At 37.9% G+C, this 27,900-nt stretch overlaps 1 protein-coding gene across 1 annotated transcript in view; it reads left to right on the top strand.

Moving 5' to 3' along the window:
* The first annotated feature begins 376 nt into the window (after positions 1 to 376).
* The window catches only part of SPRED1 (sprouty related EVH1 domain containing 1), a 108,841-nt gene continuing 81,317 nt past the window's right edge, over positions 377 to 27,900 (top strand). Inside the window, exon 1 of the mRNA XM_032856882.1 lies at positions 377 to 1,579. Within this exon, the coding sequence (XP_032712773.1) occupies positions 1,548 to 1,579 (32 nt within the window). The 5' untranslated portion in view covers positions 377 to 1,547. The remainder of the gene's footprint in view (positions 1,580 to 27,900) is intronic.

Raw genomic sequence — 27,900 nt, 5'->3', positions numbered from 1 at the left:
CACACACACAGCAAAACAGAGCAGCCTCCAACACACACACACACACACACAGCAAAACAGAGCAGCCTCCAACACACACACACACACACACGGCAAAACAGAACAGCCTCCAATTTCCTCCTTGACCACACTGTCATTCTAGCCTCCTCGTTCTAACAACCCGGATATTCCAAAGCGAGTAACGGGGTGTAACGGGGAGTAACGCGGCGCAACAATGCAACCTCCCAAGCAGCTCCCCGTGCAGCTCACACCCCCGCCCCCTTTCGCGGCGTGCCAAGAGTTTGGAGCGCGCGCACGCACACCGAACACGGTGCCTGGCGTATCCCTCCGCCTCCCTCCTCCTTTCCCCGCTCTGTGGCTCGACAACGATTTGGGAAATGAAGGGAGGAGGGAACTACTTTCCTGAAACTTGCTATGCTGCACACGACTTCGAGTTGCAGTGATTCGCCCGGAGGCCGCAGCTTTTAGCCCTACTCACACGCCCTCACAGCCCGGGTACTGCGCTCGGCAACCGCACCCCGCGTCCGCTCTGGCCCCCGGGGGAGGCAGGCGGCCGGGAGAAGTCGCCAGGGACTACTTCGCCTCCTTCTCCCTTGGGCGCCCCCGGTTCGGGCAGCGGCGGCGGCGGCGGAAGGAGCGGGCGGCGTGAGCGCTTCCGCCGCCCCCCTCACGGCTCCCCTCTGGCGGGTGTGAGGAGCTGGCCCGCCGAGCTGTTGGTGGGCACCGGCTGGTGGGGGACCTGCGTCCGTTCTTCTCGCTATCCCGCTGCTTCTCGGGACCCTGTCTCCTGGGTGCGCCTGCTCTTCTCCGACCCGGGTGGGGGAGATCGGCTTGCCTGCCCTGGCCTCACACGCTCCCCGCCGCCCCCTCCTCCCCCTCCTGGAGGCGTCCCGGCTGGAGCGTGTCTGGAGGAATCCGCCGCCGCGAGGCCCCTCGCCCGGTCCTGCTCGTGGCTGAGGACCGCCCCGGCCGCCTCTCGGCGCTAAGCGGGCAGCCGGCGGCGAGGTGGGAGATGGTGGGGTGGGCTCCGGCAGGACCGCGCCGCCGCCGCCTGGAGCCTGGGCTCGGCACCCTCCCGCCGGCCCCCACCGAACGGATCTCTGCTTCCTCTTCGCCGCATCCCTGAGGGAAGCGCCGCCTCTGCTCCCGGGTTCTCCGCCCGCCCGCTCCTTCCTGGCCGGACCCCGCCGCGCTCCACCCCGGTGGCGGGAGGAGCAGCTCTCCAGTCAGCGTTCGCAGCCCCTCTGCCCTTTTTCCTTTCCACCCACCCTCCCTGGCCTCCTCGGATCCCTTGGCTGGGCGCTGAGGCGGAGGAAGAGGCTGGGGTCGCCACGGCGGAGGTTGTTGCCGCCACCCCCCTGCGGGGGTGGCCGGGGTTCCCGGCTGGGGGGGCACCGTTCCGGGTGAGGCATCCACCATGGTGAGGCCCCTGAGCCGCTGCACCCGCGCCCCCCCGGCCGCCGCTGCCTCCTGCCCCTCGGTGCTGCTGCTGCTCCTCCGCCTGCTGTTGCTCCTCCATCTCCAGATCGGATCGCGGTGAGGGAAAGATGAGCGAGGAGACGGCGACTTCTGACAACGAGTAAGCGCCTCATTGATCTTGATTAGTAGCCCCCCACCCCCATCCTTCCGACCCCTCTGAGACTTGGGTGCCGGAAAGCTTGCAAGCTTGGAGAGTTCGGTGCATCTTGTTCTGGAGATAACATTTGATTTCTTTAGCCATTTAATGGCAGCCCCCCCGCCCCCCCCCCCCGGGTTTAGTTGCTTACTTCTGGGGGAGGGTATTGAGTGTTAGGGTGGGGTGGCAATTGTACGCCTATGAGATGGACTAACGTGGACGGATGGTGGCGGGGTAGAAATTACTTGTTTGCTTCGAAGACCCCTGGCCTGCCCTTTTTCACTTTAGCATACCAGTCCACATACCCTGAATATCCATCCTGCTTCTTTTATAGCTGTTTTACTTGGAAACTAATGTGTGGGAGCACCTCCTGCAGCAAACTGCTCTTGAATCTTAATTCGATGAGTCAGTGACTCTTAAATACCGATTAAACCTCCCCTCTCCCCCCTTTTAAACTTATGACCCTGTAAGCTTCATGTAGAAAATGGAACTAGGGAAACATTTTTAGAATTTAATAACGAAGGACACCTGGAGTGTCGGGGACGTTGAACTGTTACGTTTTGCCTTTGCGAATGCTGGGCATACCTTTATCAGGGGCATAGAAGAATATTGAATGTTAATTTTTATCCTTCGGCTGTATTGAGAAACACCGTTTACGTTGGTTTAACAGTATTTACATTGCTGAATGTGTTGATGACTTCATTCATTAACTTCTAGAGTGTCATGGTTTAAGTTTGTGTTTATTTGGGCGGCTTGTTTTCCAAACGAAATATGTTGCCTTTTAAATATTTTGCTTCAAGGTAACGGCTGCCTGCAAGAATAATGGTGCGGTAACAGTTTTTATACGGAGACCGGATTTAATTCCGTGCAGAATATTTGCGTCCGTTCTCTTGTAATTAAGCTCAAGTTTTGTTTATCTTTGGAGGATTGGAAAGAGTTAAGAGAGTTAGGACTAGTCCTAGGATGCATTCCTTTAAATAAAGTGCATTCCTCGAGTCAGACCTTTTTGAGAGAACTTTAAAATCCAAAGCCTAGGCCTGTTTAACATAAAATAGCTTGAGAAATGCCAAACAGCTTTTCTCCTCAAACCTCCACCCCCCCCTCCCCCCACAACACACTCTTCTGATGAGCGGGTGTGGGAGAAGGTAGATTGCTGCAGTGTCAGTGCAGACTAGAAGCAGAAGTGGCCGCCATGTTCTCTCTCTTTTTGTGAATCGCCCTCATTTGCATAGCACACTCTTCATTCATAAAAAAATAATTAAACATCCATCACCTTGGACATCTTGAAAGGATTTCCCAGGACAAAGATTCAAAGCCTGACTGTCTGTCTTCATGTAGATTTTCGAGATCAGGAAGTAAGGAGAATTAGAAGTTATAGGTTAAATTCAAAAACATACGCACACACAAACAACTACCTCTGTTCTCAGAATGTTGACACAGTTATGTGGGAAATATCAGTTCGGGGAGGTGCTGGGATCACGTGATCGCCTCCATTCATAAAATACCTGGCTGTCCATTCACAGTGCAGTGCACTGTCTCACTCCCTTCCGCAGCTTAGACCTACTTTGAGAGAGATCAAGAAGTATCTCAGATAACACTTAGTTAGGGGAAAAACTGCTAAAAATCCTGAACGGAAGGACGATAATTTTTACTGGTATCTTTTAAGAAAGTAGCCTGGATCAAAATGTCAAATTCTGTTTTAGAGATGGGAAAAGACAAATTACCATATTTAAAGTAAAATGTTAATATTTCCTCTCTGGATGCATCTAATAGAAAAATGAGGGAAGGTGAATTGACACATGCATAAAATACATTGTTTCTAAATGGATTCTTTTTCTAATACTTGTGGGCAGATTAAGAATGCAGGTTTTTCATGTAGTGATATTGGTGGGTGATACTGCTGTTACACTGAAAATCAGTAAACAATTCCCAGTACTCTTAATCCCAAAGATGTTGATATTTGAGACACCAAAAGGCAAGTTGAGAGGGTTGCCTTTTTTTTTTTTCTAACTTAAAAAAATTAAAAGTTTTTGATATAGGACACCTTGGAGATTACCTCATTCACCGAGACCTTTAGAATTCTGTTTTCACAAATTTCTCCTGCATTATTAAAAAGTTATTCCCTAGGGCTTTGTTATGTTAGTTTTGGTAGAACAGTAAAAAATATTTTAGCATATGTATTTTTTAATGAGATGTTAACAGTTAATGGGGACAAACTCTTAGAGGTTTTATTTAAAATATATATTTTTTTAATTTTAGGAAGCGATGTGTTCATCTGGTAATCAGTTTTATTAGAGCCAACATTGTTCATTAGCTAAGCCACAAAGTGTGAACTAATTTGGAATGTAGTTTTTATTCTAATAATTTATCTTATCTTTAATATATAAATGGTAATTTATTACTTTAATAAAGGTAATTTATTACTTATAGTTGTATATAGTAAGAAACAACAAAAGATATATATATGTTATGGCAGACACACTTAAAGCCTCAGCATAGTAAAATTCCCCCATAATATGGATTTTATCTGGGCCTTTCATATATTTTTTTTTACCTTCTTTTTTCCTTTTTTAGAAGCCATAATCAGTAGGAATTTAATTATATTACAGACTGTTCTTAACACTTAAATGTTATTCACCTGATTTCAACTTTTTAAAGACTGAAAATCACCACTATTTTGGGAAACCAGTAACTTTTTCTAGGTAACCATTGTGGAAAAATCCAGTAAGGCCTTTAGAGGCCTCATTTTGAAATCCTCTAATACATACTATCTTACTTGAAATTAGAGTTTGGTGTGGAGAGATAGCTCTCAAAAGTTCATTGTGAGTATATTTAATCAATAATTAATGAAGGATCTATTATATGTAAGACTTTATCTTATGCAGTGCCAAATTTGGGGAAAGGTTTGTAAAAGTCTGCTTTTCTTTTCCATCCTTTAGTAATAACTGGAACTAACTTTAAGAGTCAATTAAAAAAAAATTCCTTCTTGCAAAAGTGGTAATTTATGATAATGTACAGAATAGTTCTTAAACGGAGTAAGTAATAATAATTTATTTGTTTGTTTCTCAGATAACAAGTCTTAACATTTGATACACTGTAATCAAACCTTTCCAATGATGTTGCTGATGAATCCTTTTTATTTATTGGATTTTTACTATGTACCATGCACTATGATGGCTTTTTTCTGTATTATTTTATGTACACACATGTATACTTTTTTTTTTAAGATTTTATTTATTTATCTGACAGAGACAAAGTGAGAGAGGGAACACAAGCAACGGGAGTGGGAGAGGGAGAATCAGGGGAGTGGTAGAGATAGAAGCAGACAATGCAAGGCTAGATCCCAGGACCCTGGGGTGGTGGGTGACCTGAGTGGAAGGCATAAGGCGGATGCTTAACGTCCCCCCAGAACATAGTTTTTAATGGCATAGTTTTTATGTTCAGTATATAACATACATTATTTTTAACCAGGCTACTATCGTTGGATATTCTGTTATTCCTGAACAGTGCTGCATTTGATCCTTAGCTCTGTCATCTTCCAAATCTTACTCTTTCCTTAAGATAGTCTAGGAATGGAGTTAAAAGGGATGTAAATTTTAAGTTTTTTCTGCTATATTGCTCTCTAGAAAAGAAAAATTCATATGAGAGTGCTTATGTCTTGAAATATGTGTCCAGTTCTCTTTGAAAACATTTTTGCCAAATTTGAAGGTGGAAATGAAATCCTTTTCCTATTTTTAAAATGCCCTGGGTGGTAAAATAAAATTGATTTAAAAAACCCCCAAACTAAAAAAACCCAAAAAACAAAAACCAAAAAAACCCAAACCCCAAAACTTGTTAGGTTTTGGGCAACCAGACTGTTTTTAAATATGTTATTAATAGAATTAAAGTGATCATACAAAAGGCTTTTGCAGATAATTTACTTAATTTTTAACTAGTTTTTATGTAGTATGGTGTAACATAAAGAGCATTGGACTTGGAATTGGGAGATCCCTTTCTGTCCTAGCTGTCACTAATTATTCTGTGATTCTGGACAAGTGCAGCTTCTTTGGGTCTCAGTTTGCTCATTTCATTTGAGCAATTTGAACTAAGCATCATTATAGGTCCCTCTTGTACTAAATTACCCTGAAATAATTCAGTGATAGGCAAACATATGTATTTGTTAATAACTTTTTTGATTAATTTTATTATGTTGTTGTTTTTGGCATATTTAAGGAAATGAAAGACTTCCAGTAGAGATCTGGTAGGATACTGAAGTAAAAGCATGAATTTTGAAGGGCCGAGGTAAAAAATTTGGAGACAATTAGTACATTCATAATCTTTTAAGACTTTATTATTTTGGGCTTAATAGCCACATGTCTTTGATGATGTATATACCTCACAGATAGAGAACTTTGTACTGTTCTTTTTTTTTTTTTTTTCCTTTTAAAAAATATGGCCCCTGGATGAATAAGTGAGCAAAAGACTATTGGGCTTAAACCAACTTGAGTAGTTCTAAAAGGAATATACTACTTTTAGTAGTTCTAAAAGGAATATATTCTAAAAGGAATAACAAGAGACCAGCTCTCTCATGCTTTATTTTACTGGCTAAGAAGTGTCAAAAGTCTTTTCATTTGGTTATTCATATTAATCACATTAACCTAAGACTAAGGGATAATTTTACATGTAATTAGTTTAAGAAGTTAACACAGATAATGAATTTTTTCATTCTTTGATAGTTAGATTTAATTCACTATTTATGACAAGTTTTATGTCCTAGCTGCATCTCATTTTATTTTATTTAAAGATTTTATTTATTTATTTGACAGAGATCACAAGTAGACAGAGGCAGGCAGAGAGAGAGGAGGAAGCAGGCTCCCTGCCGAGCAGAGAGCCTGATGCGGGGCTCAATGCAGGGCTCGATGCCGGGACCCTGGGATCATGACCTGAGCCAAAGGTACAGGCTTAACCCACTGAGCCACCCAGGCGCCCCTGCATCTCATTTTAGAGTTGAGAGCCAAAGTCATTACAGATCCCTGAGATGTTTTTGTGGCACTCAGTATGGTTTGAGATGAAAAAGGGCTGTTCATGTATTTCTGTTTAAATGTAGTTCATTATTTTTGTTAAAACATAGTTCATTAGTAATGGATCTTAGACCGAGTTATTAAATTGCTTCGGACATAGGGTTCTTAGAATTAAGAATGTTTTTACTAATCTCTAATTGAAATTTGTTTACATTCATAATTGACAGAATTTCCAACAAACCATAGCAGCATTAGAGATACTTGTGACAGCAGTTAGTTTCCTAGGGCTGCTGTAATGTAACAAAGTACCACAAACTGGATAGCTTAAAACAACAGAAATCTGTTGTTTCCATTTTGGAGGCTGAAAGTCGAAAATCAAGGTGTTGGCAGAGCCATGTTCCTATTAAACCAGTAGGGGAATCCTTCCTTATCCTGGCTTTTGGTGGTTGATGGCAGTCTGGCATTTTTTGGCTTGCAGCTGCCTGATTGCATTTCCTGCCTTCATCATCACATGATGTTCTGCCTGTGTGTCTCTGTGTCTACAAGTGGCCATGTGATAGCAGTCTTATTGGATTAGGAGCCGCCTCTACTCCAGTATGACCCCCTCTAAATAAATTACACTTGTAGTGACCCTATTTCCAACTAAGGTCATGTTTTGAGGTAGAGGGTTTGAACACAACATATATTTTTTAAGAGGGATACTATTCAACCTTTAACACCAATAAGTCAGATTTTTTTTCTTATGGTTCAGTTGCTATTCATTTGTTACAGATTTATTGAAATAGTGCTTTGAGTCATTACTACTTTGAAGTTATAGTAGGGACGGCTTGCTGGGTCATTCAGAAGAACATGTGACTCTTGATCTCAGGGTTGTGAGTTTAAGCCCCCATTGGGTGTAAAGCTTACTTAAAAATAATTAATTAATTAAAAAATGAAGTTACGGTTATTAAGCCATTGGTAGAGCTTATATGTATCTTAATAAAGCATGGCTATTGCTGTGTCAAAATTAAAAATATTTTGATAGCTATTTCAGTATAATTGATTCTTTTGTAATCCTATGTATTTTGTTTTAGGCCTTTAATATTATTCTAAGAAGGGGGCCATAGCCTTCAGTCAGCCAAAGAAGTCTGTTGGCACAAAAGGTTAAAATCTTCTGCTATAGACAAGAGGCTGAACTCAAAGATAGAGTTTATAAAATTGGAAGATTAAGAAACATGAATGGTTAAAGGAACAAGTCCAACATAACAGCTCACAGTTCCAAAACAGATCATGGAGGAGAGGAAATACTCAGAGATAATGGCTGAGAATTTTCAAGAAGTAGCAAATCAAACCCAATTCAGTGAACTAAATACGAAACAAAGCTTTATAGTCAAACTGGGTTTATCTTGAGACTGCATTAATGGATCAACATAAGAAAATTGATGTATTTTTATCACATATAAAGATTAAGGAAGAGAAATAATATAGTCTTAAATGCCAGAAGTGCAGTATTGTCATTCAGTCTCTGTCCATAATATGGAACTAAATGTTTATAATTTATAGATTTATAGTATATGTTCATAAATGTAGATTTATATTACTTTTCTACTTCCTAGAATTTTAGACTTAATATTTCTCATTTAAAAAGGTGGTATTGGGTTTGGTCAACTTTAGGATAGCTTTTAGTATAAGAGCTCTGGCATAAAGTCACCAAACTTTTTTTGTTGTTGTGAATTACATTGACTTTGTGAGTTTAGAGTTAGGGGTCAATATTGGGTTTGCACTCTTAATGATATGTAAAAGCATTTCAGAATTTTGGTTGCTTGAATTATATGGATTTTTTAGTTTTTTTTTTCAGGACAGATACCATTAGCAACTTTCTCTTCAAGAATTTCAGTGCAGTGACATTTGAGTGTCTTCTAGGTACTTCCCACTTTTCCTTAGCCCTGGAGATACAAAGATAGGTAAAACCTGATAACTGCTTTCACTATCCAGCAAGGGAGCTAGATCCTTCTGAGAAGTGATGTGTGTTCTGTATACGAAGTTCTTCAGGGCTCAAGGAGAAAGTGATTATTCCTGGCTGCGGATGGCAGTGTGGGAGTTGTGTGAAGGAAGGCTTCAGAAAAGGTCAAATTTTAGGAGCTGGCCAGAGATAAGGATGATGGAAAAGGAAAGGGCATTTCAAGAAAGGAGGGGAAAACAAAACAAGAACAAGCATGAAAGGGGAAATGAAAAGTTAGGAGAAAAGTAATAATTTTTTGGATATACTTATTTGCAGGAGTGGTGGGGGAGAACATTATATAAAAAACTAATGATGTACTGTACTTTGGTTGATTGAATTTAAATTAAAAAAAAAAAAGACTGTTGGAGGCATTTGTGAGAAGTCTAGATTTATGCTTAAGTTTTATCAGCAACCTTGGGGCAAGGGTGATGGCTAACCCTGGAGCATGACCCCTACAAGATGAATGTGAAAGAAGCTGCTGAACTTCAGTTTTTGTTTTCTCCTCTTCTCCCCTCCCCTCTCTTCTCCTATCCTCCCCTCTCCTGTCTTGTCCTGTCCTTAGTAGGCTCCATACCCAGGCAGGAGCCCAATATGGGGCTCAAACTCACCACCTTGAGATCAAGACCTGAGCCAGCAGTGCACCTGGGTGGCTCAGAGGGTTAAGCGTCTGGGGCTCACGTAATGATCCCAGGATCCTGGGATCAAGCCCCACATCCGTCCCACATCAGCTCTCTGGAGCCTGCTTCTCCCTCTCCTCCTCCCTTGGCCTGCTTCTCCCTGTTTGTGTTTGTGCTTGTGATTGCGCACGTGCTCTCACTCTCTCTGTCAAAAAAAAAAAAAAACCAAAAAAACAAAACCTGAGCTGAGATCAAGAGTAGGGTGCTCAACCAACTGAGCCACACAGGTGCCCCAAAAGTCAGTCAGTCTTGACAAGATGAAAAAATTTATTTTAATTGGTCAGCGATAATAATTTTGAACAGGGTCCTCATTAGTACTTCAGATAATGCACTGAGTTCAAAGAAAAGTTGTTCTTTGAGCTACCCTCCCTCACTCCCAACTACAAGTCTTAGGTCAGTAAGGATACTTAATGAGAAGTACCAGTTTAAGTCTTTTCATGTAGGCAATGCAGAACTACTAATTTAAGTGAGGCAGTGATCCCAGATTTGTGTAAAAAGCTGAATACTGGGATTCATTTGGGCAGTTGATTGGAGGGAGAAGATGAACTATAGTTGACGAGGAAGATGTAATAACCAAGTCAGAACAGCTAGAAATAGTGCATTTGAAACTGTTGAGGATGAGTTTGTGGGGCAGTTCAGATGGCCAGATGATTACTTGACTGGATGTGAAGGGATGAGTAGGAAAAGTGTGGGATGACTTCAGCATTTTAAATTTGGGCCTCTTGATACTTTTAAATGAAGTGGGAAGAGGCAGAGGTTTTTATTGGGAGAACATCTCAGTTTTGGCCTTTTAAAACTTGCCTACCTCTAAGCATCAAGGTAGAAGATGTCTCATAAGGTGTATTAAATATAGGTTTGGTATTCCAAAGAAGGTTGAGAGGGTAGAGTTAGAGGCTATGTCTTTGACATATGTAATAGTTGAACCAGGGGTAAATTGCCCAAGAAGAATATTTAGTAGTAGGAAGATGAATGGTGAGAAAGAGCAATGTTTTTGAGAGACAAAAGACAGAAAATTCTTTTTTTTTTCTTTTTTAAAGATTTTATTTACTTTTTGAGAGAGGGAAAGAGAGCATGAGGTGGGGAGAAGCAGATTCCCCAAGGAGCTAGGAGATGTGGGACCCGATCCTGGAACTCCAGGATCATGACCTGAGCCGAAGGCAGTGGCTTAACCAACTGAGCCACCCAGGCATCCCAAGCAGAAAATGCTCGATAGGTAGGAGAGTTTGGAGGAAAAGTATTAAAGACAAAATAGGAAGTAATGAAGTAGAGACAGAAAAGAGTAAGGTTATACACATTCAGGGGAAAATTGGGAGGTGAGATTATTGTTGAGGTGATGTTAATAGTGGCGAAGAAGAGAAAAAACATTTACAGAGGGTTTGGGTAAAAGGTAGAACAAAGTCTAGGAAAGAGAAGTCTGTCAGACTCTTTTATTGTTTGTCATATGCTGTGCTAGATTTAATCCTAATGACCATGTGAGCTAAGTATTATCCATAGTTTACAGAGGAGATAACTGAGACTTAAGAGTGGTTTAGTAACTTGCCCACAGCCACAAAAGGGAGTAAGTGGTAGAACTGAGATCCAGATGCATTGTATTTGTACCATACCGTATGCCAGTATGTATGCCAATCAGACTTGATTTTAAAGAAAAAAGTGAGGTTGGAGTGATACATAGACACATAGAACTGATGGCTGTTTTAAGGGACTGGAAGTTTTGGTAAAGTTAAAGAGGGTGTAGAAGTGGGAAAAATTGAAAAATAGATATTGATCAGAAAAGATAGACTCCAGAATAATGACAGATGAGAGAATATTAAGGTAGAAAAGGTTGTTGCAATAGAGGAGCCAGGATCTGCTAGGATATTTATAGAAAAAAGGTTAATATGGCTGTTTAAGTTGTTAGGTTGGATGATATCAGGAGTTGAAGTGGAAAGGCATCTTGAGCCAGCCCCAATGTATTTAATGTGTGTGTGTATTGAGTGACTTAGAGTGGAAGTATGAATGCTGATGTCTGCCTCTACTATTTGAAGAGACTGGAATAAGGGTTTGGAATTGGAAGTTGAAGATAGAGGATGCCAGTGGAGGGAGGACAAGAGAGGGAAGGGTTTAGCTATGGGAAGAGTTGAGAGTATTGGAAATGATAGGATCTCATGTAGTAAGGGTCTTATCCTGAATAAGGACTTTGGGAACTAGGGATGTTGGGAGTTAGAGAAAGGAAGATACACATGTGAATAAATTAACCAGATTTGGATTTTAATGAGGGAACGTTAAGGTTTTCTGAGAGGCTAACCAAGATATTGACTGATACTGTAGGGTTTTATCCAGATACCTTATATTGTCTTTGGGAGAAGGTTTTATATTTTTATAATCAGAAAGTCCTTTTTAAAACAAAATTCGCTAATTACAATTCTGTGATTAACTTGGGTCCTGCAGTTACTGGTGACTGCCACATTAAGACTTTGGCAAATCACATAACATGTCTTTGTGCTTGATTCTCCATCTGTAAAACCAGGATAATATGTCACTACTTCAAGGGATGTTAAAGTAAACCTCCTCCTCCCCCCAACATTTTTTGATTAGAGATAAGAGGATATTAAAAAGAACTTCTGGTTCTTGAGAAGAAAGGTACTATGTTCATGAAATAATCAGCACTCAATTTCATTTAGCCTAAGGTAGGGTTACTTTTAAAAAGGGATTATTGGGGCGCCTGGGTGGCTCAGTGGGTTAAAGCCTCTGCCTTCGGCTCGGGTCATGATCCCAGGGACCTGGGATCAAGCCCCAGAGCCCCACATTGGGCTCTCTGCTCAGCAGGGAGCCTGCTTCCTCCTATCTCTCTGCCTACTTGTGATCTCTGTCTGTCAAATCAATAAATAAAATCTTAAAAAAAAATACAGTTTTTTCCAGGAGGAAACAATTTTTCCAGGAGGTCAATAATCCTTTTAATTTTTTTTTAATTTTATTTATTGATTTGACAGAGATCACAAGTAGGCAGAGAGGCAGGCAGAGAGGAAGGGAAGCAGGCTACCTGCTGAGCAGAGAGCCCAATGTGGGGCTCGATCCCAGGACCCTGAGATCATGACCTGAGCCGAAGACAGAGGCTTTAACCCACTGAGCCACCCAGGCACCCCGAAAAATTGTATTTCAAATTAAATGTTAAAGAAGGAGCTTTTTGAAAGAACTTAAAATCTAAAAATTCCAACAAGCAAAAAATAACAAATCTATGTTGTATTTTCTTTTATGTTCTGATCAAAGAATGAGAGAAGAGGTAGCTAGATTAGTAACTAGTGTTGGACAAGATACAAGGCAAAGACCTGACTCCAGTCAGTTTTTTATTTGATACTTAATACAACTAATTACATAAGGAGTGTATTTCTAGAGCTTGTTAATTAAAGCAATTTTAATACGTGAGTATATTTTGGAAGTATAAATAGCTTGACATCTCTCTGTCAATTTCAGTGGAAAAAGTTATCTTTCTCAGAAAAATAGCATCCTATGGAAGACATAAAATCTACTTTTGTGAGAGAGAAGGTAGAGAGGAAGATTTTTTCGGTTTATTAAAGATGTAGACATTTACTTTTTTGCAGCTGTAATCAAACTTAAGATTTCTACCTTAAAGGTGAGATGGGCTAAATCTGTTAGCAGTTCATTGCTCTGGATTTAGTCTGTTAACTTTAATTTGGGCAGCTAAAGGTCTGTAAACATAATGTTCATTTTAGTCACCAACAACTAAAGCAAAAATCTGTTTATATTTTCATGTAGCCTTATTAGCTTATTAATCTGAAACTAATTTGTTAATAAAAATAGTTGCTTTAGATACATAATTACTGAAACTTGATTTAGAAATGAATTTGAAGTTGTCTATGAATCAAAGTCTTAAATGAACATAAATCAGGAACCTAAAAATATGATGAAAATTATATGTACTTTTTCTCTTGAGAATCATTTAATCCAAAAACCCAAACTTCATTAACTTAGTAAAAGTTGAGAACATATACCAGATAACTTTAATAAGTATATCAAATTAAGATACTCTTCAACTCCCTATTTTGATCACTTTAAAAAGGAAGGGGAGAGACAGATCAATGAGACAAGCTAGCCTCTGATCACCTTAGTTTTCCTTAGCAGTTTTTCCTCATTTTGCTGCTTTAGGAGAGAGCAAACTTAGCTTCTAAGTGAGCCAAAAAGAAAAAGAATTTAATCTGAAGTTATATAGACCCTGCTGCTTTCGAGTCTGAACCTGTATCATGTGTACAACATACACTGCATAAAAGTAGTTTGACTTATAATTACTGGATAACTTTGAGTCCCATTTTTGCATTTATCCTGTCTCAAATAGATTTAACTAGATAGTAGGAAGAAAACAGTGAAACTGAGCTGAATCCTTGTAATTGACTGGTATGGTCTGAATATTCATCTTCCTGGGAGTCCATATTGACATCCTAACCCTCAAAGATGATATTAGGAGGTGGGGCCTTTGGCAGGAGCTTAAATCTTTTTTTTTTTTTTTTTAATATTTTATTTATTTGACGCAGAGAGAGGGATCACAAGTAGGCAGAGAGGCAGGCAGAGACAGAGGGGGAAGCAGGCTCCCCGCCCAGCAGAGAGCCTGATGCGGCGCTGGATCCCAGGACCCCGAGATCATGACCTAAGCCTAAGCCGAAGGCAGAGGCCCAACCCACTGAGCCACCCAGGAGCTTAAATCTTGAGCTTGGAGCCCTTGTGCCTTCCCAGTTCCAAGACTCCATAGAGAGGCTTTGGAGAGATCCTAGCCCCTTCGGCTGTGTCAGGGCACAAGCAAAAAGGCTTCCGCTATGAACCAGGAAGAAGGCCCTGAGCCAACCATGCTGGCGCCTTGATCTAGGACTTCCCAGGCTCCAGAACTCTTAAGCAAATTTCTCTTGTTTGTAAGCTATCCAGTCTGTGGAGTTTCGTTGTAGAAGCCTGAATGGACTAAGATACTGACTTTTCTTTGTTTGGGGGAAGACAAGGAACAATAATTACCTCAAAGAATGAAAGAAAGAAAAAAAAAAAACGGCACAATTTTCAGTTGCTTTTAGTTCCATACATAGAATTTTTACTTGTTTTAACAGTTTATGTACAAATGTTTATTCATTTTCACCTAATATACTAAGAGAATTTTCATGCTTATGCATAGTGTTTTTAGTAATATAATTTTAATGTTTGTAATATTTCATCAAGTTGTACTGTAAGTTTACACAGCTATTACCTTATTCATGAAAACTTGGTTTCCAACTCTTAGCCTTACTAAGTAAATAACATTGTAATGAGCTTTTTTTTCTTAACATGTAATTGCTTTTCTTCTTTTCAATTAATTTCTTAGGATGAATTTATAGGAGACCGATAACTATGTCAAAGAATATTAAGTTTTTAAATTTTTTTATGAATTGCTGCTTCTAAAAATTCATATTTTTTTACTATTGTAGATTATTTATAAATGAAATTCATTCTCAGACTTCTTAGATTCCTTTTTTTTTTTAGTATCTTGCAGTTTTTTTTATATAGCTCCCAGCCCATAATTAAGTGACAGCTAATATTTGAGTGATTACCAGCATCATCTTAAAATTATCTTGTGGATTTAGTCTTCATAGCAACTATTTCAACATTGTTATAATTACTGTGCTTCCATTTACAAAGATGAGGAAATGGAGGCTTAGCAAAAAGTTAAAGAACTTGACAAAGATTATATAGCTGGTAAAGACTCCAGAGCATGTGCCCCTGAAACAGGCTTTTAAACTTTTGACTGTGACCATCATAAGTACATAATACATGCATTCATATGTAAACATCATTTCGTAGATCAACTTAGACATACTGTGATGGCACAAGAGGATTTTTGAATTGTTTTTTTTTAAATTGAGGTATAGTTGACAAACTTTGTTAATACGTTAATTTCAGGTGTACAGCATAGTGATTTAACAATTCTGTATGTTATGTCATGCTCACCACAAGTGTAGCGACTGTCTGTCATCCTGCTCTGCTATTACAATACCACTGACTAGATTCCCTATACTGTACCTATCATCCCTGTGACTTAGTCATTCTGAAACTGGAAGCCCGTACCTCCCGCTCCCCTTTATCCCTTTGGGCCCACTCCCATTCTGTATAAAAGCATAATGCTGGTCAAGACTTTGTAGTTTAAAAATCCCCTCTTCTGAACTACAGTGTGTAAGGGATGTTGTACTCCAAGGATGCTTCTATTGGTACTAAAGGTTTACATTTATGTTCAGTTTATTATTTCATGAAAATAAGAGATAATATTGAAAGGCATAGAATCCTCAGGGGAGTGCATTTCAAGGTCGAGTTGTGAGGAATTTCAGGGGAATTCAGATTTAAATTGCTGTAGGTCAACTATAGATAATATGTGTTACATCCTTGCTTCTCACATTTCTTCACTGAAGGGTTCCAAATGATAAGGGAATGCATCCCACAGCAGTCTTAAAAAGGTATAAAATTATTTTGAAATCTAGTAATCAATCTCAAAGATTTATGTAAATCTTACATTTTAATCAGTACTATAGTTGTATTTCCTGTATGAAATGCTTCTAATTATTTATATTTGATGGAAAAATGGAAAGCTTTTGAACTATCAGATCTTTGCATATTTATATCCCGTGCCATTATGTGTGTCTAGCCCGTGTGGCACGTTCCCAGGAGGAAGTGTGTTCTGGTGGGAGTCAGCATTGGAGGTACGTCAGCGTGTTGCTCCCGAGTGGAGGGCATGATGGTATCCTGTAATTATAGTGGCTGCCATTTTCAAACGAGTAGGGAACCTTTGGATCCAGGAAAAATTAATACAAACTTTCTGAAATACAAAAACAATATACACTGTGGGAAACTGGGAAGACAATGGGAAATTACCCATTGAAAAATTTTCTTTTCTGCACTTATTTATAGTAAAAGTATTATAAAGGTAACAATATATAGAAGTGATCTTAAATTTAAAAAAATGTTTCTATAAAAACGTTAGGTAGATACACAGTTTATATAGACAGTGAATTACCTGTATTAGGAAGAACAGAATTGTGCTAACTGGCACTCTAGAAAATACGCAAAGCTGCATAGAAAGAAAAGAAAACCTCAGATTCTGGTCTCAGTTTTACTATTTACTTATGTGACTTAGATGTTTTAGTGTCTGTGCTAATGAGCACAGTTATCTTTCCCTGTCCATAAATACTTTTTCATGAAAAATGTAAATAAATAGATGAGTTTTGATTTACTTGGGAAAAGGAGGGTTTTCTAGAGGATTGGAATAAAAAAGGAAGGTAAAGCAGAAGGCACACAGAAAAATAAGAGGTTTTTAGCAAAACCTTAGGGAAAGGAAGAAACCTAGGGGAAAATGAGCCTGGCCCTGTTTGGGAAGCCACATGAAATCTATGTAAGTAGTGTGTTAGCTATGTTATTATATAATCTATATATTGGGAAGCTTTGTAAAATATCTGCATAGTTAAAATTGGACTATGAACGTTTGAATGGTATACCAAATGATTTAGGAAAATTGCTTTTTAAGATACTGTTTGCAGCAAAACAATGAATTCACAAGGATTTTGAGATCATATAGGGGAAAGGGAGAGTTCCTAAACATTTTTAAGTTGATCAGGGGATGGTAAATGAGAGTTCATTATACAAGACTCATTATGTTAAAAAGATACCGATATTCTATTATTTGAGCATCTTTGCCTTATTGCTTTATTAATGAAGTTGAGTTAATTTTTAAATTAAATATAATGTAGTATTTGTTTCAGGGGTACAGGTCTGTGATTCATCAGTCTTACCCAATTCACAGCTCTTACCATAGTATATATGCTTCCCAGTGTCCATCACCCAGATACACTATGCCTCCCACCCTCCGCCCCTCCAGCAGCCCTTTGTTTCCTGAGATGGTGTCTCTTATGGTTTGTCTCCCTCTCTAGTTTCATCTAGTTTCATTTTTCTCTTCCTTCCCCTATGATCCTCTGTCTTGTTTCTCAAATTCCTCGTATCAGTGAGATCATACAATAATTGCCTTTCTCTGATTGATTTATTTTGCTTAGCATAATACACTCTAGTTCCATCCATGTCGTCGCAAATGGTAAGATTTCCATTTTTGATGGATACATAATATTCCATTTATATATATATATATATTTATATATACACACACCACATCTTCTTTATCCATTCATCTGTTGATGGACATCTAGACTCTTTTCGTAGTTTGGCTGTTGTGGACATTGCTGCTATAAACATTGTGGAGCACATGCCCCTTCAGATCACTACATTTGTATCTTTAGGGTAAATAACCAGTAGTGCAATTGCTGGGTCATAGAGTGGCTCTATTTTCATGAAGTTGAGGTAATTTTAAGAGTTTTCATAGGCTCATATGTTAAAACAGTATTTGGTACACAGTAAGCACTAAGTGTTTGGCAGTATGCATTCAGGTATGTCCTCATTCTCAACTTTATTTTTTAAGTTTTTAATTTCATTCCTCATTTGCAGTTAACAACGCTTTCTTAGTTGTGGAGTGATTCCTGCCTGCTTTAATACATCTCCAGCCTTTGAAATCATCCGACTATAAAGGAATTGTAGAAAAGGAAAATATATTTTTACCACCAGCTTTTAATCCATTGTCTCTCACAGTTCTTTCCAAATGGTTCTATTACTTCACTCAAAGATACTTTTTTTCCTCCCCTAAAATTTTCCTTATTTCCATTTGCTACCATTTCGCCCTTACTAGAATTTTTTAAGAATCTAACCCATCCATCATTTCCAGTGAAATTTCCTGTACTGGTAGAAAGATTTTGTTTCTAAATCCTGTCCAGTATGGGAGCCACTCTGTGGCTCTTTGGCTAATGAGTACTTAAAATGTGGCTTATGGGACTGAGGAACTAAAATTTTAATTTAAATAGCCACATATAACTAGTAATTCCGGCACAGATCCTGAGAATTTTTAATCTTTCAATCCCAGCAAATTTTTGAAAACAATAACATGTTCTCTGTTCAATCTTAGCCAGTTTATTGAAGAAATTTCTAATTTTTTTAAATAGGGAGGTAGCTAAGGTAGATAAGCTTCTTCCAAAGTGTGTTATGTAAGATATTTTAGCTGTTTTATAAACATGACATTAAATTGACAAGCTATTCCTTTCTACTTCTTAATTAAGAAAAAAGGTGTGTGTGTGTGTTTAATAAGGAAGGAGTAATATCAGCCTTAGTCTCTGGTAGACAGCCAATATAGTAAAAGCCAAACTGTATTAAATGTTATAGTTACCATCTATTTATGTCTTGTGATTTGTTGTTGTTGTTGTTTTAAATTGGCTGTAGTGATAAAAACCTTTCAGGAGTATTTTTTGGTTGAAAATGTGGTACCGCATTTAAGGTAAAAAATTGATGGTGGTAGTGAATATCAAAACAACAAATTTGTGACATACTGATTTAGTGGAAGGAGAATTGGAGTGGTAGAGAATCAGAAGTCCTGATGTGACACTAGTTTGCTGAGGCAGTCTGTCTTTTTTAGGTGTGTTTTCTTCTGCTTTGGCAGAATGGGAAAGAGGTTGGTTTTGAGTGAGAAGAGATTTAAAATTTTTAAAATTTTCTTGTATAGTTAATATACAGTGTTATATTAGTTTCAGAGACTTACATTTTTAAGTATACTTTATACTGTAGTAACTGATAAAGCATAACCATTTTGGACAGAAGCTAAGATGTATTAAACACTTTGCTGTATGTCAAACATGAATTACCTCAGTTAATCCTTCACTCCAAAGCCGTTTACACATAACTGTCACTCCTTTTTAAAAAATCCTTCGGTGCACAGGATTGGTCTAATCATTATCTTACTTCATACAGTCATCATTGGTTTATGTATGAACCTTTGTAACCTGTTATTTTAATTTTTCATTTACTTGACATACCCTCTCACAGTATAATCCAAGGATCAGGACATTAATGATAACTAACATTTACCTAATAATGTGCTTCTGTCATAATCTCTTGACTTCTTTATTCTCAGAAGTTACTCTATCCTGAGTTATGTGTTTCTTGTTCCCTTCCTATTTAAGAAAAAAAGTTGTCATATATATGTATGCTTAAACAAAGGGAATATATTTACTTACATATCAACTCCTGGAACTTGATATTTTAAACTATTTATTTATACTTAATAATACTAAGATATATCCATTTTTTTGGCATGGGTTTTTATTCATTTGTACTGCTGTATAATATTCCATTGTGCAAAGTGACCACAATTACTTATTTATTTAAAATGTAAATTTATTTTCCAGACTGAAAGATAATCAAATATTTAGCATATCTCATAACACCTGAGTTTTAATTTAACACTCAGGGGGATATCATTGATGGTCTGTAGCTCATGATGAAATCAGTTCATCTTCTTATGTATCAATTTTCTTATTTTCAGAATCAGTGATAGTTAAATTTAACCATCTCTAAATTTTGTATGTGTAACTACACATAGCTGAAGATACCTGAATTTATTTCCCCTGCTTTTCCTTGGTTGTGATAAATACTTAGCACACCTTAACCCCCCACTCAGTCTTTGTATTTAATTGAGGAATAAAGGGGACATTTTAGAAACAAAAGAACAAAAAAGTAGATGTTTCAAATTGGTGAGTGAGGAGAAATAATGAAACCCAGAACTAGATTCCTGCCCCCCTCCGTCTTTAATTTTTTAATTTTAGGAATCCTTTCTATTCTTCTTCCCCAGCTCTGTCTTCTACGTCAAGCCCTAGCTTTTTATTAACACTCAGTATAAGATCAGTTTGGGGAATAGGGAAATGAAATACAATTTATCTCATAAAAATTACAGAAATGATTTAAGAAAAGTAAAAGTAAGTGCATAATTTGGAATAAAATCAGTAAATAAAAACTAGTATCCAAAAACTAGTATCCAATTCCTTTTCCATTTCTAAAAATGTTCAGTGTGAGGAAGTCTTTATTTAGATTGACTAACAGTGAGAATCATGATTTCATATCTCCTGTGAATGGCAACAGTAAGTACTGAGATATGTAAGAATTTTTAGTGACAGAAGTAAAAGACATCTAGAATAAAGGTCAAAACAAGAAAAGGACATTTTAAGGGGCCAATAGATAATTTAATATATTTGGCTTTTATAAATGTGATATACTGCCTCTTGATTTCTCTATAACCAAATTATAAAAGATAATACAACATTAACAGCAATAGGTGGTCTTTGAATGTGAGGAAGAAATAAGATGAAGCTTTCTCACTGATGAAAATTTAAAGTAACCTGGGTGGCTCAGTGGGTTGAGGCCTCTGCCTTTGGCTCAGTCATGATCCCAGGGTCCTGGGGTTGAGCCAGGCATCAGGCTCTCTGCTCAGTAGGGAGTCTGCTTCCTCCTCACTCTCTGCCTGCCTCTCTGTCTACTTGTGATCTCTGTCAAATAAATAAATAAAAATCTTTAAAAAAATTAAAGTAAATGCAAATGCACAAGGGCATTTTATACAAGATTTTATATTAAAGAATAATCCATTTATTTATTTATTTTTTCAAAGATTTTTATTTATTTATTTGACAGAGAGAGTGATCACAGTAGGCAGAGCAGCAGGCAGAAAGAGAGGGGAAGCAGGCACCCTGCTGAGCAGAGAGCCCAACGTGGGGCTTGATCCCAGGACCCTGAGATCATAACCTGAGCTGAACCCACTGAGCCACCCAGACACCCCAAAGAAAAATCCATTTAAATAGATGACATTTTACTGCTTTTAATAGATGGCTTGATGCAGTCAAATGACAAAATGCATTTGGAATACTGAATATATTTGATTTAAAGGAAACAATCATAAAAATCATGATTATAATTCATTTTAGCAACTTAGCATGATGATTCTAGTGGTGATTAATCAAATGATTCCATGATAATCTACACAACAAATGAGTATAAGAACAAAAAGTGACAGTTAAATAACTTAGAGTATAGCTTTAAAATGCTTTGTGAATGTTAATTTTAGTGATGTTACTTATAGTGATCAAAGTACAGAATGCACCTTTGCAATTTTTAAATTTCTTAAATTGTAGGGTTTTAAAAGGTGATTTATTCATTTGACTTAGAGAGAAAGAGAGAAAGAGAGCTCCTGTGCATGCTGGAGGGGCAGAGGGAGAGAGAGAGAGAATCTTAAGCAGGCTCCACACTGAGCACAGAGCACTGAGCACAGAGCCCTACTGGACCTTGATCTCAGGATCCTGAGATCATGAATGAGCCAAAAACCAAGAACCAGATGCTTAACCAGCTGAGCCACCCAGGTGACCCTTAAATTGTAGTTTTTCTATCTGTATCTTCTCTGCATACTATTTTGAGAAGTGTCAAAATAGTTGTCTGTTTAGTAGTATAACATGGAGAAAAGAGTTACACCAGGAACACCTGGGTGGCTCAGTCCGTTAAGCATCTGCCTTTGGCTTTGGTTGTGATCCAAGAGTTCTAGAATCAAGTCCTGCATCAGTTTTCTTCATCAGCAGGGATCCTGCTTCTCCCTCTGCTTGTTGCTCCCCCTGCTTGTGTGTGTGCTCTCTCTCTGACAAATAAATAAAATGAAATCTAAAAAAAAGGGAAAAGTATATCACTAAAATGCATCTAATCAGATTTTATATTTATACCCCTCCATAACCTACAACTTGAGGTACTTTCTTGATCATAATATTAAAATTAAATATTAGAATTAGTATCCACTGAAGCTAATAAAGATGAGAATCATAGTAAAGTTAGTAGGATTGTTCTTGATCAGGAAGTTTAGTCATTTTTGGTTTTTAGTCTTCTCTAGCACACACTGGAAAATGTATTTTTTTTTAGTTTTTTTTTTTCTTTTCTAAATTTTTATTTAAATCTAGTTAGTTAATATATAGTGTAATTTTGGTTTCAGGAGTAGAGCTGAGTGATTCATCCTTACATATAATACCCAGTGCTTGTCATAACAAGTGCTCTCCTTAATGCCTATTACCTGTGTAGCCCATTCCCCATCCACATCCCTCCCATCAATCTTCAGCTTGTTCTCTGTTGTTGAGTTTCTTATGATTTGTTTCCCTCTCTTATTTTCCCACCTTCCCTTATGTTCATCTGTTTTGTTTCTTAAATTCCACATGAGTGAAATCATATGGTTTTTGTCTTTCTCTGACTTATTCCTAGCTGTTCATGTCATTGTAAATGGCAAGATTCCATTCTTTTGATGGCTGAGTAATATTCCACTGTGTATATATACCACATCATTATCCATTCATCAGTTGATGGACATTCGTTTGGCTGTTATTGATAATGTTGCTGGAAACATAAGGATGCATGTACCCCTTTGAATCTTTAGTTCTGTGTCCTTTGGTTAAATAGATAATATTCAAATGCTGGGTTATAGGGTGGTTCTATTTTTACCTTTTTGAGGAACCTCCATACTGTTCTCCAGAGTGGCTGCACCAGTTTGCATTCTACAGTAGTATAAGAGGATTACCCTTTCTCCACATCACCTGTATCTCTTGTTTCCTGTGCTAATTTTAGCCATCTGACAAGTGTGATGTGATATCCCTGTGTATTTCCCTGATAATGAGTGATACTGAGCATCTTTTCATGTGTCTATTAGCTATCTGTATGTCTTTGGAAACATTTCTATTCCTACCCATTTCTTAACTGGATTGTTTGTATTTTGGGTGTTGAATTTGTTAAGTTCTTTACAGGGTATTGGATACTAACCTTTTATGAGATATGTCATTTGTAAATATCTTCTCCCATTCCGAAGGCTGCCTTTTAGTTTTGTTGATTGTGTCCTTTGCTGTGCAGAGGCTTTTTATCTTGATGAAGTCCCAATATGTCATTTTTGCTTTTGTTTCCCTTTCCTCCAGTGACGTGTGTAGAAGAAATTGCTCTGGCTGAGGTTCAACAGGTTGTTGCCTGTGTTCTCCTCTAGGATTTTGATGAATTCTTTTCTCACATTTAGTTCTTTGATCCATTTTGAGTTTTTGTGTATGGTATAAGAAGGTGGTCCAGTTTCATTCTTCTGCATGTTGCTGTCCAGTTTTCCCAACACCGTTTGATGAAGAGATTGTCTTTTTTTCCATTGGATATTCTTTTCTGCTTTGTTGAAGATTAGTTGACCAGAGAGGTGTGTGGTTCCATTTCTGGGTTTTCTGTTCTCTTTCGTTGATCTGTGTATCTGATTTTTTGTGCCAGAACCATACTGTCTTGCTGACTACAGCTTTGTAGTATAGTTTGAATGACGTGACCACAGTTTAGATACTCTTAAGGGTATTTGAGCTGTTTCCAGATATTTGTAATCATGAATATTACTACTGTGAACATTTTTGTTATATGCTTCAGATACATATATGCTAAAAGTTCTCCTGAGTATATACTTAGGAGTAAAATAGTTGGATTATGGATTGTTGTTCTTTTGTGTTGTAATGTCAAATTGTGTCCCAACATATTCTTTTTTTTTTTTTTTTTTAAAGATTTTATTTATTTATTTGAGAGCAAGACAGTGAGAGAGAGCATGAGCGAGGAGAAGGTCAGAGGGAGAAGCAGACTCCCCATGGAGCTGGGAGCCCGATGTGGGATTCGATCCCGGGACTCCAGGATCATGACCTGAGCTGAAGGCAGTCGTCCAACCAACTGAGCCACCCAGGCATCCCGCATATTCTAATTTATACTCCCCACCAGCAGTTGAAGAGACCAGATAAAAAATTGTACTTTATTGTGATCTAATGATTTTTGCTGAAATGTTTTTCAGTGCTTACTGTGTACCAGATATTGTTCTAAACACATGAATTGATAAGTTCTTTTAATCCCACAACATCCCTATTGGGGCAAGGTATTGTTAGGTCCGATGAAAAAACTGAGGCATGGTGAGGTTAAGCTAGTAAAAGAGTTGAGATTCAGATTGGTCAGGTCAGGCTGCAGAACCCAGCCTTTTAACGGATGTGATATTGTACCTCTTCAGAAACTCATATTTGTGCATTTATATTCTTTTTTCCCTTTTCCTCTGTTCCCATCAGTCTCTTGGCCTATGTGTGCATGTGATAGTGAGTATTGTGTATTCTATCCTTATACTGTTGTGTTAGCATTGTCTATCGTGTGGTCTTCCTTTAAAAAGCAGTTTCCTACAAAAGCTCAGCTTCCTCATTGCTAGAATGAGTAGGATGGTTCAGATGAGTTATAGCATTTTTGGCTCTAATATTTTATAATTTGACTTGCTCTTTTATATAGTTCATTTTAGTTTTAGAATAATCTGTAATTTATATTTCTTTGTAGTATTAAAATATGAAACAATTTGGTATGCTTTATATCATTATATAATTCCATATTAACTGTTTTTTTTCATAGACTATTTTTAATGTATTAAGCATCTAAAAAAATTCTGGAGTGGACTTGAATGTATACTGATCTCCACATAAGCTTTTCTACATATATCCCTTGAACAGATTGAAATGTTTTCCTTTAACATTTCTAGGTAATGTCCTTGAAATAGTTCTTTATTAAGCCAATCATTTTCATCATCTGTTTACACGTTTAATAGATGTTTTGGGGTTTTTTTTTTGTTTCACCTTTTAGGTACTGAGTTTTTTGAGATAAAATATTATTTTAAAATTAGAATTCTAGTGATAGATGATAATTTACTGGCCTAATAGTTTTTTTTTTAAAGATTTTATTCATTTATTTGACAGAGAGAGATCACAAGCAGGCAGAGAGGCAGGCAGAGAGAGAGGAGGAAGCAGGCTCCCCGCTGAGCAGAGAGCCCGATGCGGGGCTCGATCCCAGGACCCTGAGATCATGACCCGAGCCGAAGGCAGCGGCTTAACCCACTGAGCCACCCAGGCGCCCCTGGCCTAATAATTATTGAATGACAAAGTGCCAAACATCGTAATAAACACCCAATTACTCGTGTATATTGCCAAAGTAAGGTATTATTTATTCAGATGGTAACATGTTTACGTTCTGTAAAAACAGTAGTTAGGCCTTTTTCAATAAGGAAAAATCTTTTAATTCAAATCCATTATGTGTATGCTGCATATATGAGTGGTAGTTAAATGTTTTACTGCAGTGGGCCCAAGAGGATCAATCACACATGTGCCTTGGAATAGTAGGCTGATAGAAGCACCAAAGAGATGGAAATCAGGATGTTGCAGTGTTTCTTATTAGTCAAGTTTAGTCCCTCTCCTGAAGTTTACATGGCTCTTAGATTTGGCGCAGTCATTAATGTTGATACTGAGTGAAGTAGTTACAACAAACATCTACTGAATATTGTGCCAAAGAAAGGATTGGAACTAACATTTTTGAGTTTTAGTGTGTTCCAGGTGTTAAGACAGTAGGCTTTGGGGAAATAGAGGAGTAAACGCTGAATTTTTTGCCCTCACTGACTTCTCAATCTGATACTAGAATTAAGTGTTTTTTTGGTAATGAAGGACTTGGAAATACTGATTTTTCTGCTAGGAGAAAATACAGTTTTCCCAGAAGAGTGAGAAAAACCATTCTAAGTAAAAATTACTTCATTTTGAGAGGCATTTTTATGTGTTATGCTTAACTTTATATATACTATAATAGTCTTGTAATGTGACATAGTAGCTACAGTCTTAACTGATTAACTTTGAAGTTTGTATGGCAGGATAGATTTTGTAAGAAAGGTAAAAGATACAGTGTCAGTTAATTTAGAGCTAAGCATCAGATGAATATTGTGAATGTACTGTTTTTATAACTTTAGCCTTTATTATAAATAAAATTTTATATGTGAATGATACTTTATTATTTATAGAATGTGTAGGACTTTAATCTTTTTTAAAAAATAATTTCTTTCACGAGGAAGAGCTTTGAAATGAGTAATTTGTAACTATTTAGCTCTCTTGGGTCAGGCTTCAATGCAAGAGCACAAGATGTGTCATTCTAAATCAGATAAATGGTCCAAATAAGCCCTCATTTCTGATTAAAAGAGTAAGGGGTATTTTAGGTGAAGTACAGGGTTGTGGTTCCAAACTCCTCAAATAACTTGTCCTTAACCTACTGAACTATAATTTTTCTTCCTTTCCTTCCAATTGTTTGTGCTAAAAATTGGAGATTTTATGGGTGGGACGTCAAGGTAGGAGCGTTGAAAGGATTGTATAAACATGCTGGTGTGTCATTGTCTCTTACCATCCTATATAATCTTTTTTTTTTTTTTATGTTTTTTTTTTTTTTTTTGGGGGGGGGCACAAGGGGGGGGGGGGGGGGGGGGCCGCGGCGGCGCGGGAAGGCTCCCTCCTGAGCAGAGAGCCCGATGCGGGGCTTGATCCCAAGACCCTGGGATCATGACCTGAGCCGAAGGCAGAGGCTTTAACCCACTGAGCCACCCAGGCGACCCATCCTATATAATCTTGAGAAGTTTTTCACTATTATATACTGAAGAGCTATCATTCAAAGATGTGGCAACTACTGGTAAATTAAGTATAAGCTAGTCCTCATTGCTGTGTTCTTTCAAGAAAATTCTGACGCATGCATATATATGTATGTATGTCTCTCACTCTGAAATGTTAGACTTACAAGTAGGAAAAAATACACAAAAATACATTCCTCAGTCAGCTTTCCAAGATGTTAACATCTTACATAGCCAAATCAGGAAATGAACATTGATATAATATTATTCAAGTTTCATTAGTGCCACTGATGTCCTTTTTCTAGTTAAGGGTATAATCTCACATCACATATTTTATTAAGTATTTATGTCCCTTTTAATCTAGAACAGCTCTTCAGTTTTTCTTAACTTTGAAATTTTTGAAGAGTACTGGCCAGGTATTTTATAGAGTTTTTCAGTTTAGGTTTGTCTGATGTTCACTTGTGATTAATTCAAGGTAAGCATTTCTGACAGCAATGCTTATAGAGTGGTGATGTCCTCATGCTTCACATCAGAAGGTCCATGATGTTGATATAACCCATATTGATGATAATGAACTTTGATCATTTGGTTAAGGTGGGGTCTGCCAGGTTTCTCAGCTGGTAAATTCTTTTTATAATAAGCATCTTCTGGGAAGAGATACTTTAAGACTGTATAAATATTCTATTTCTTACCACACCCTTGTGTACTTTTTTTTTTTAAATAGCCATTGTTTTTTGCTTGCAACAATTAATTGTGATGATTGCCAAAGGTGATTTTCTATTTCCATCATTCCTTCTGATACTATTAATTGGAATTCTGTAGAGAAGCTTTCTCTTCTCTTTGCATTTATTTAAATATTTCTATAAATATGGGAAATAATCCATTGCTGTCATTATTTTGATGCTTTTTTGGCCCATATTTGGCCACTGGAGCCCCATGAGGTTGGCTTCTGTGCCCTTTTGACATATTTTTTCATTTTTCGAGCACTTTCTTTTTGGCTTCACAAAATGTTCCAGGCTCATCTACATTTTCTTCACTCCAGCTTTAGAGTCATTCCATTTATGCAAGGAACTCTGGTTCCTTTTATTGGAGAATTGTATTTAGGAACTAATATCCCACTGCTAGGTGTGCTCATTGGATTTAGGATGGGGCTGGTGCTACGCATTTTGCAGATGAAGAAAACTTAAGATGAAAGTTAAAGTTTTGTTCATAACTCTCAGACAAAAGTGATGGAGTTGGGACATAAACTCAGGCCTTCTCAGTCTAGATTTCAGATTCTT

Source organism: Lontra canadensis, unplaced genomic scaffold (genome assembly GCF_010015895.1).
Source record: "Lontra canadensis isolate GAN:19392208 unplaced genomic scaffold, GSC_riverotter_1.0 scaffold12, whole genome shotgun sequence".
Classification (NCBI taxonomy): domain Eukaryota; kingdom Metazoa; phylum Chordata; class Mammalia; order Carnivora; family Mustelidae; genus Lontra; species Lontra canadensis.
The sequence above is the reverse complement of the archived record's forward strand: the minus strand, read 5'-3'. Positions and strand labels throughout refer to the sequence as shown.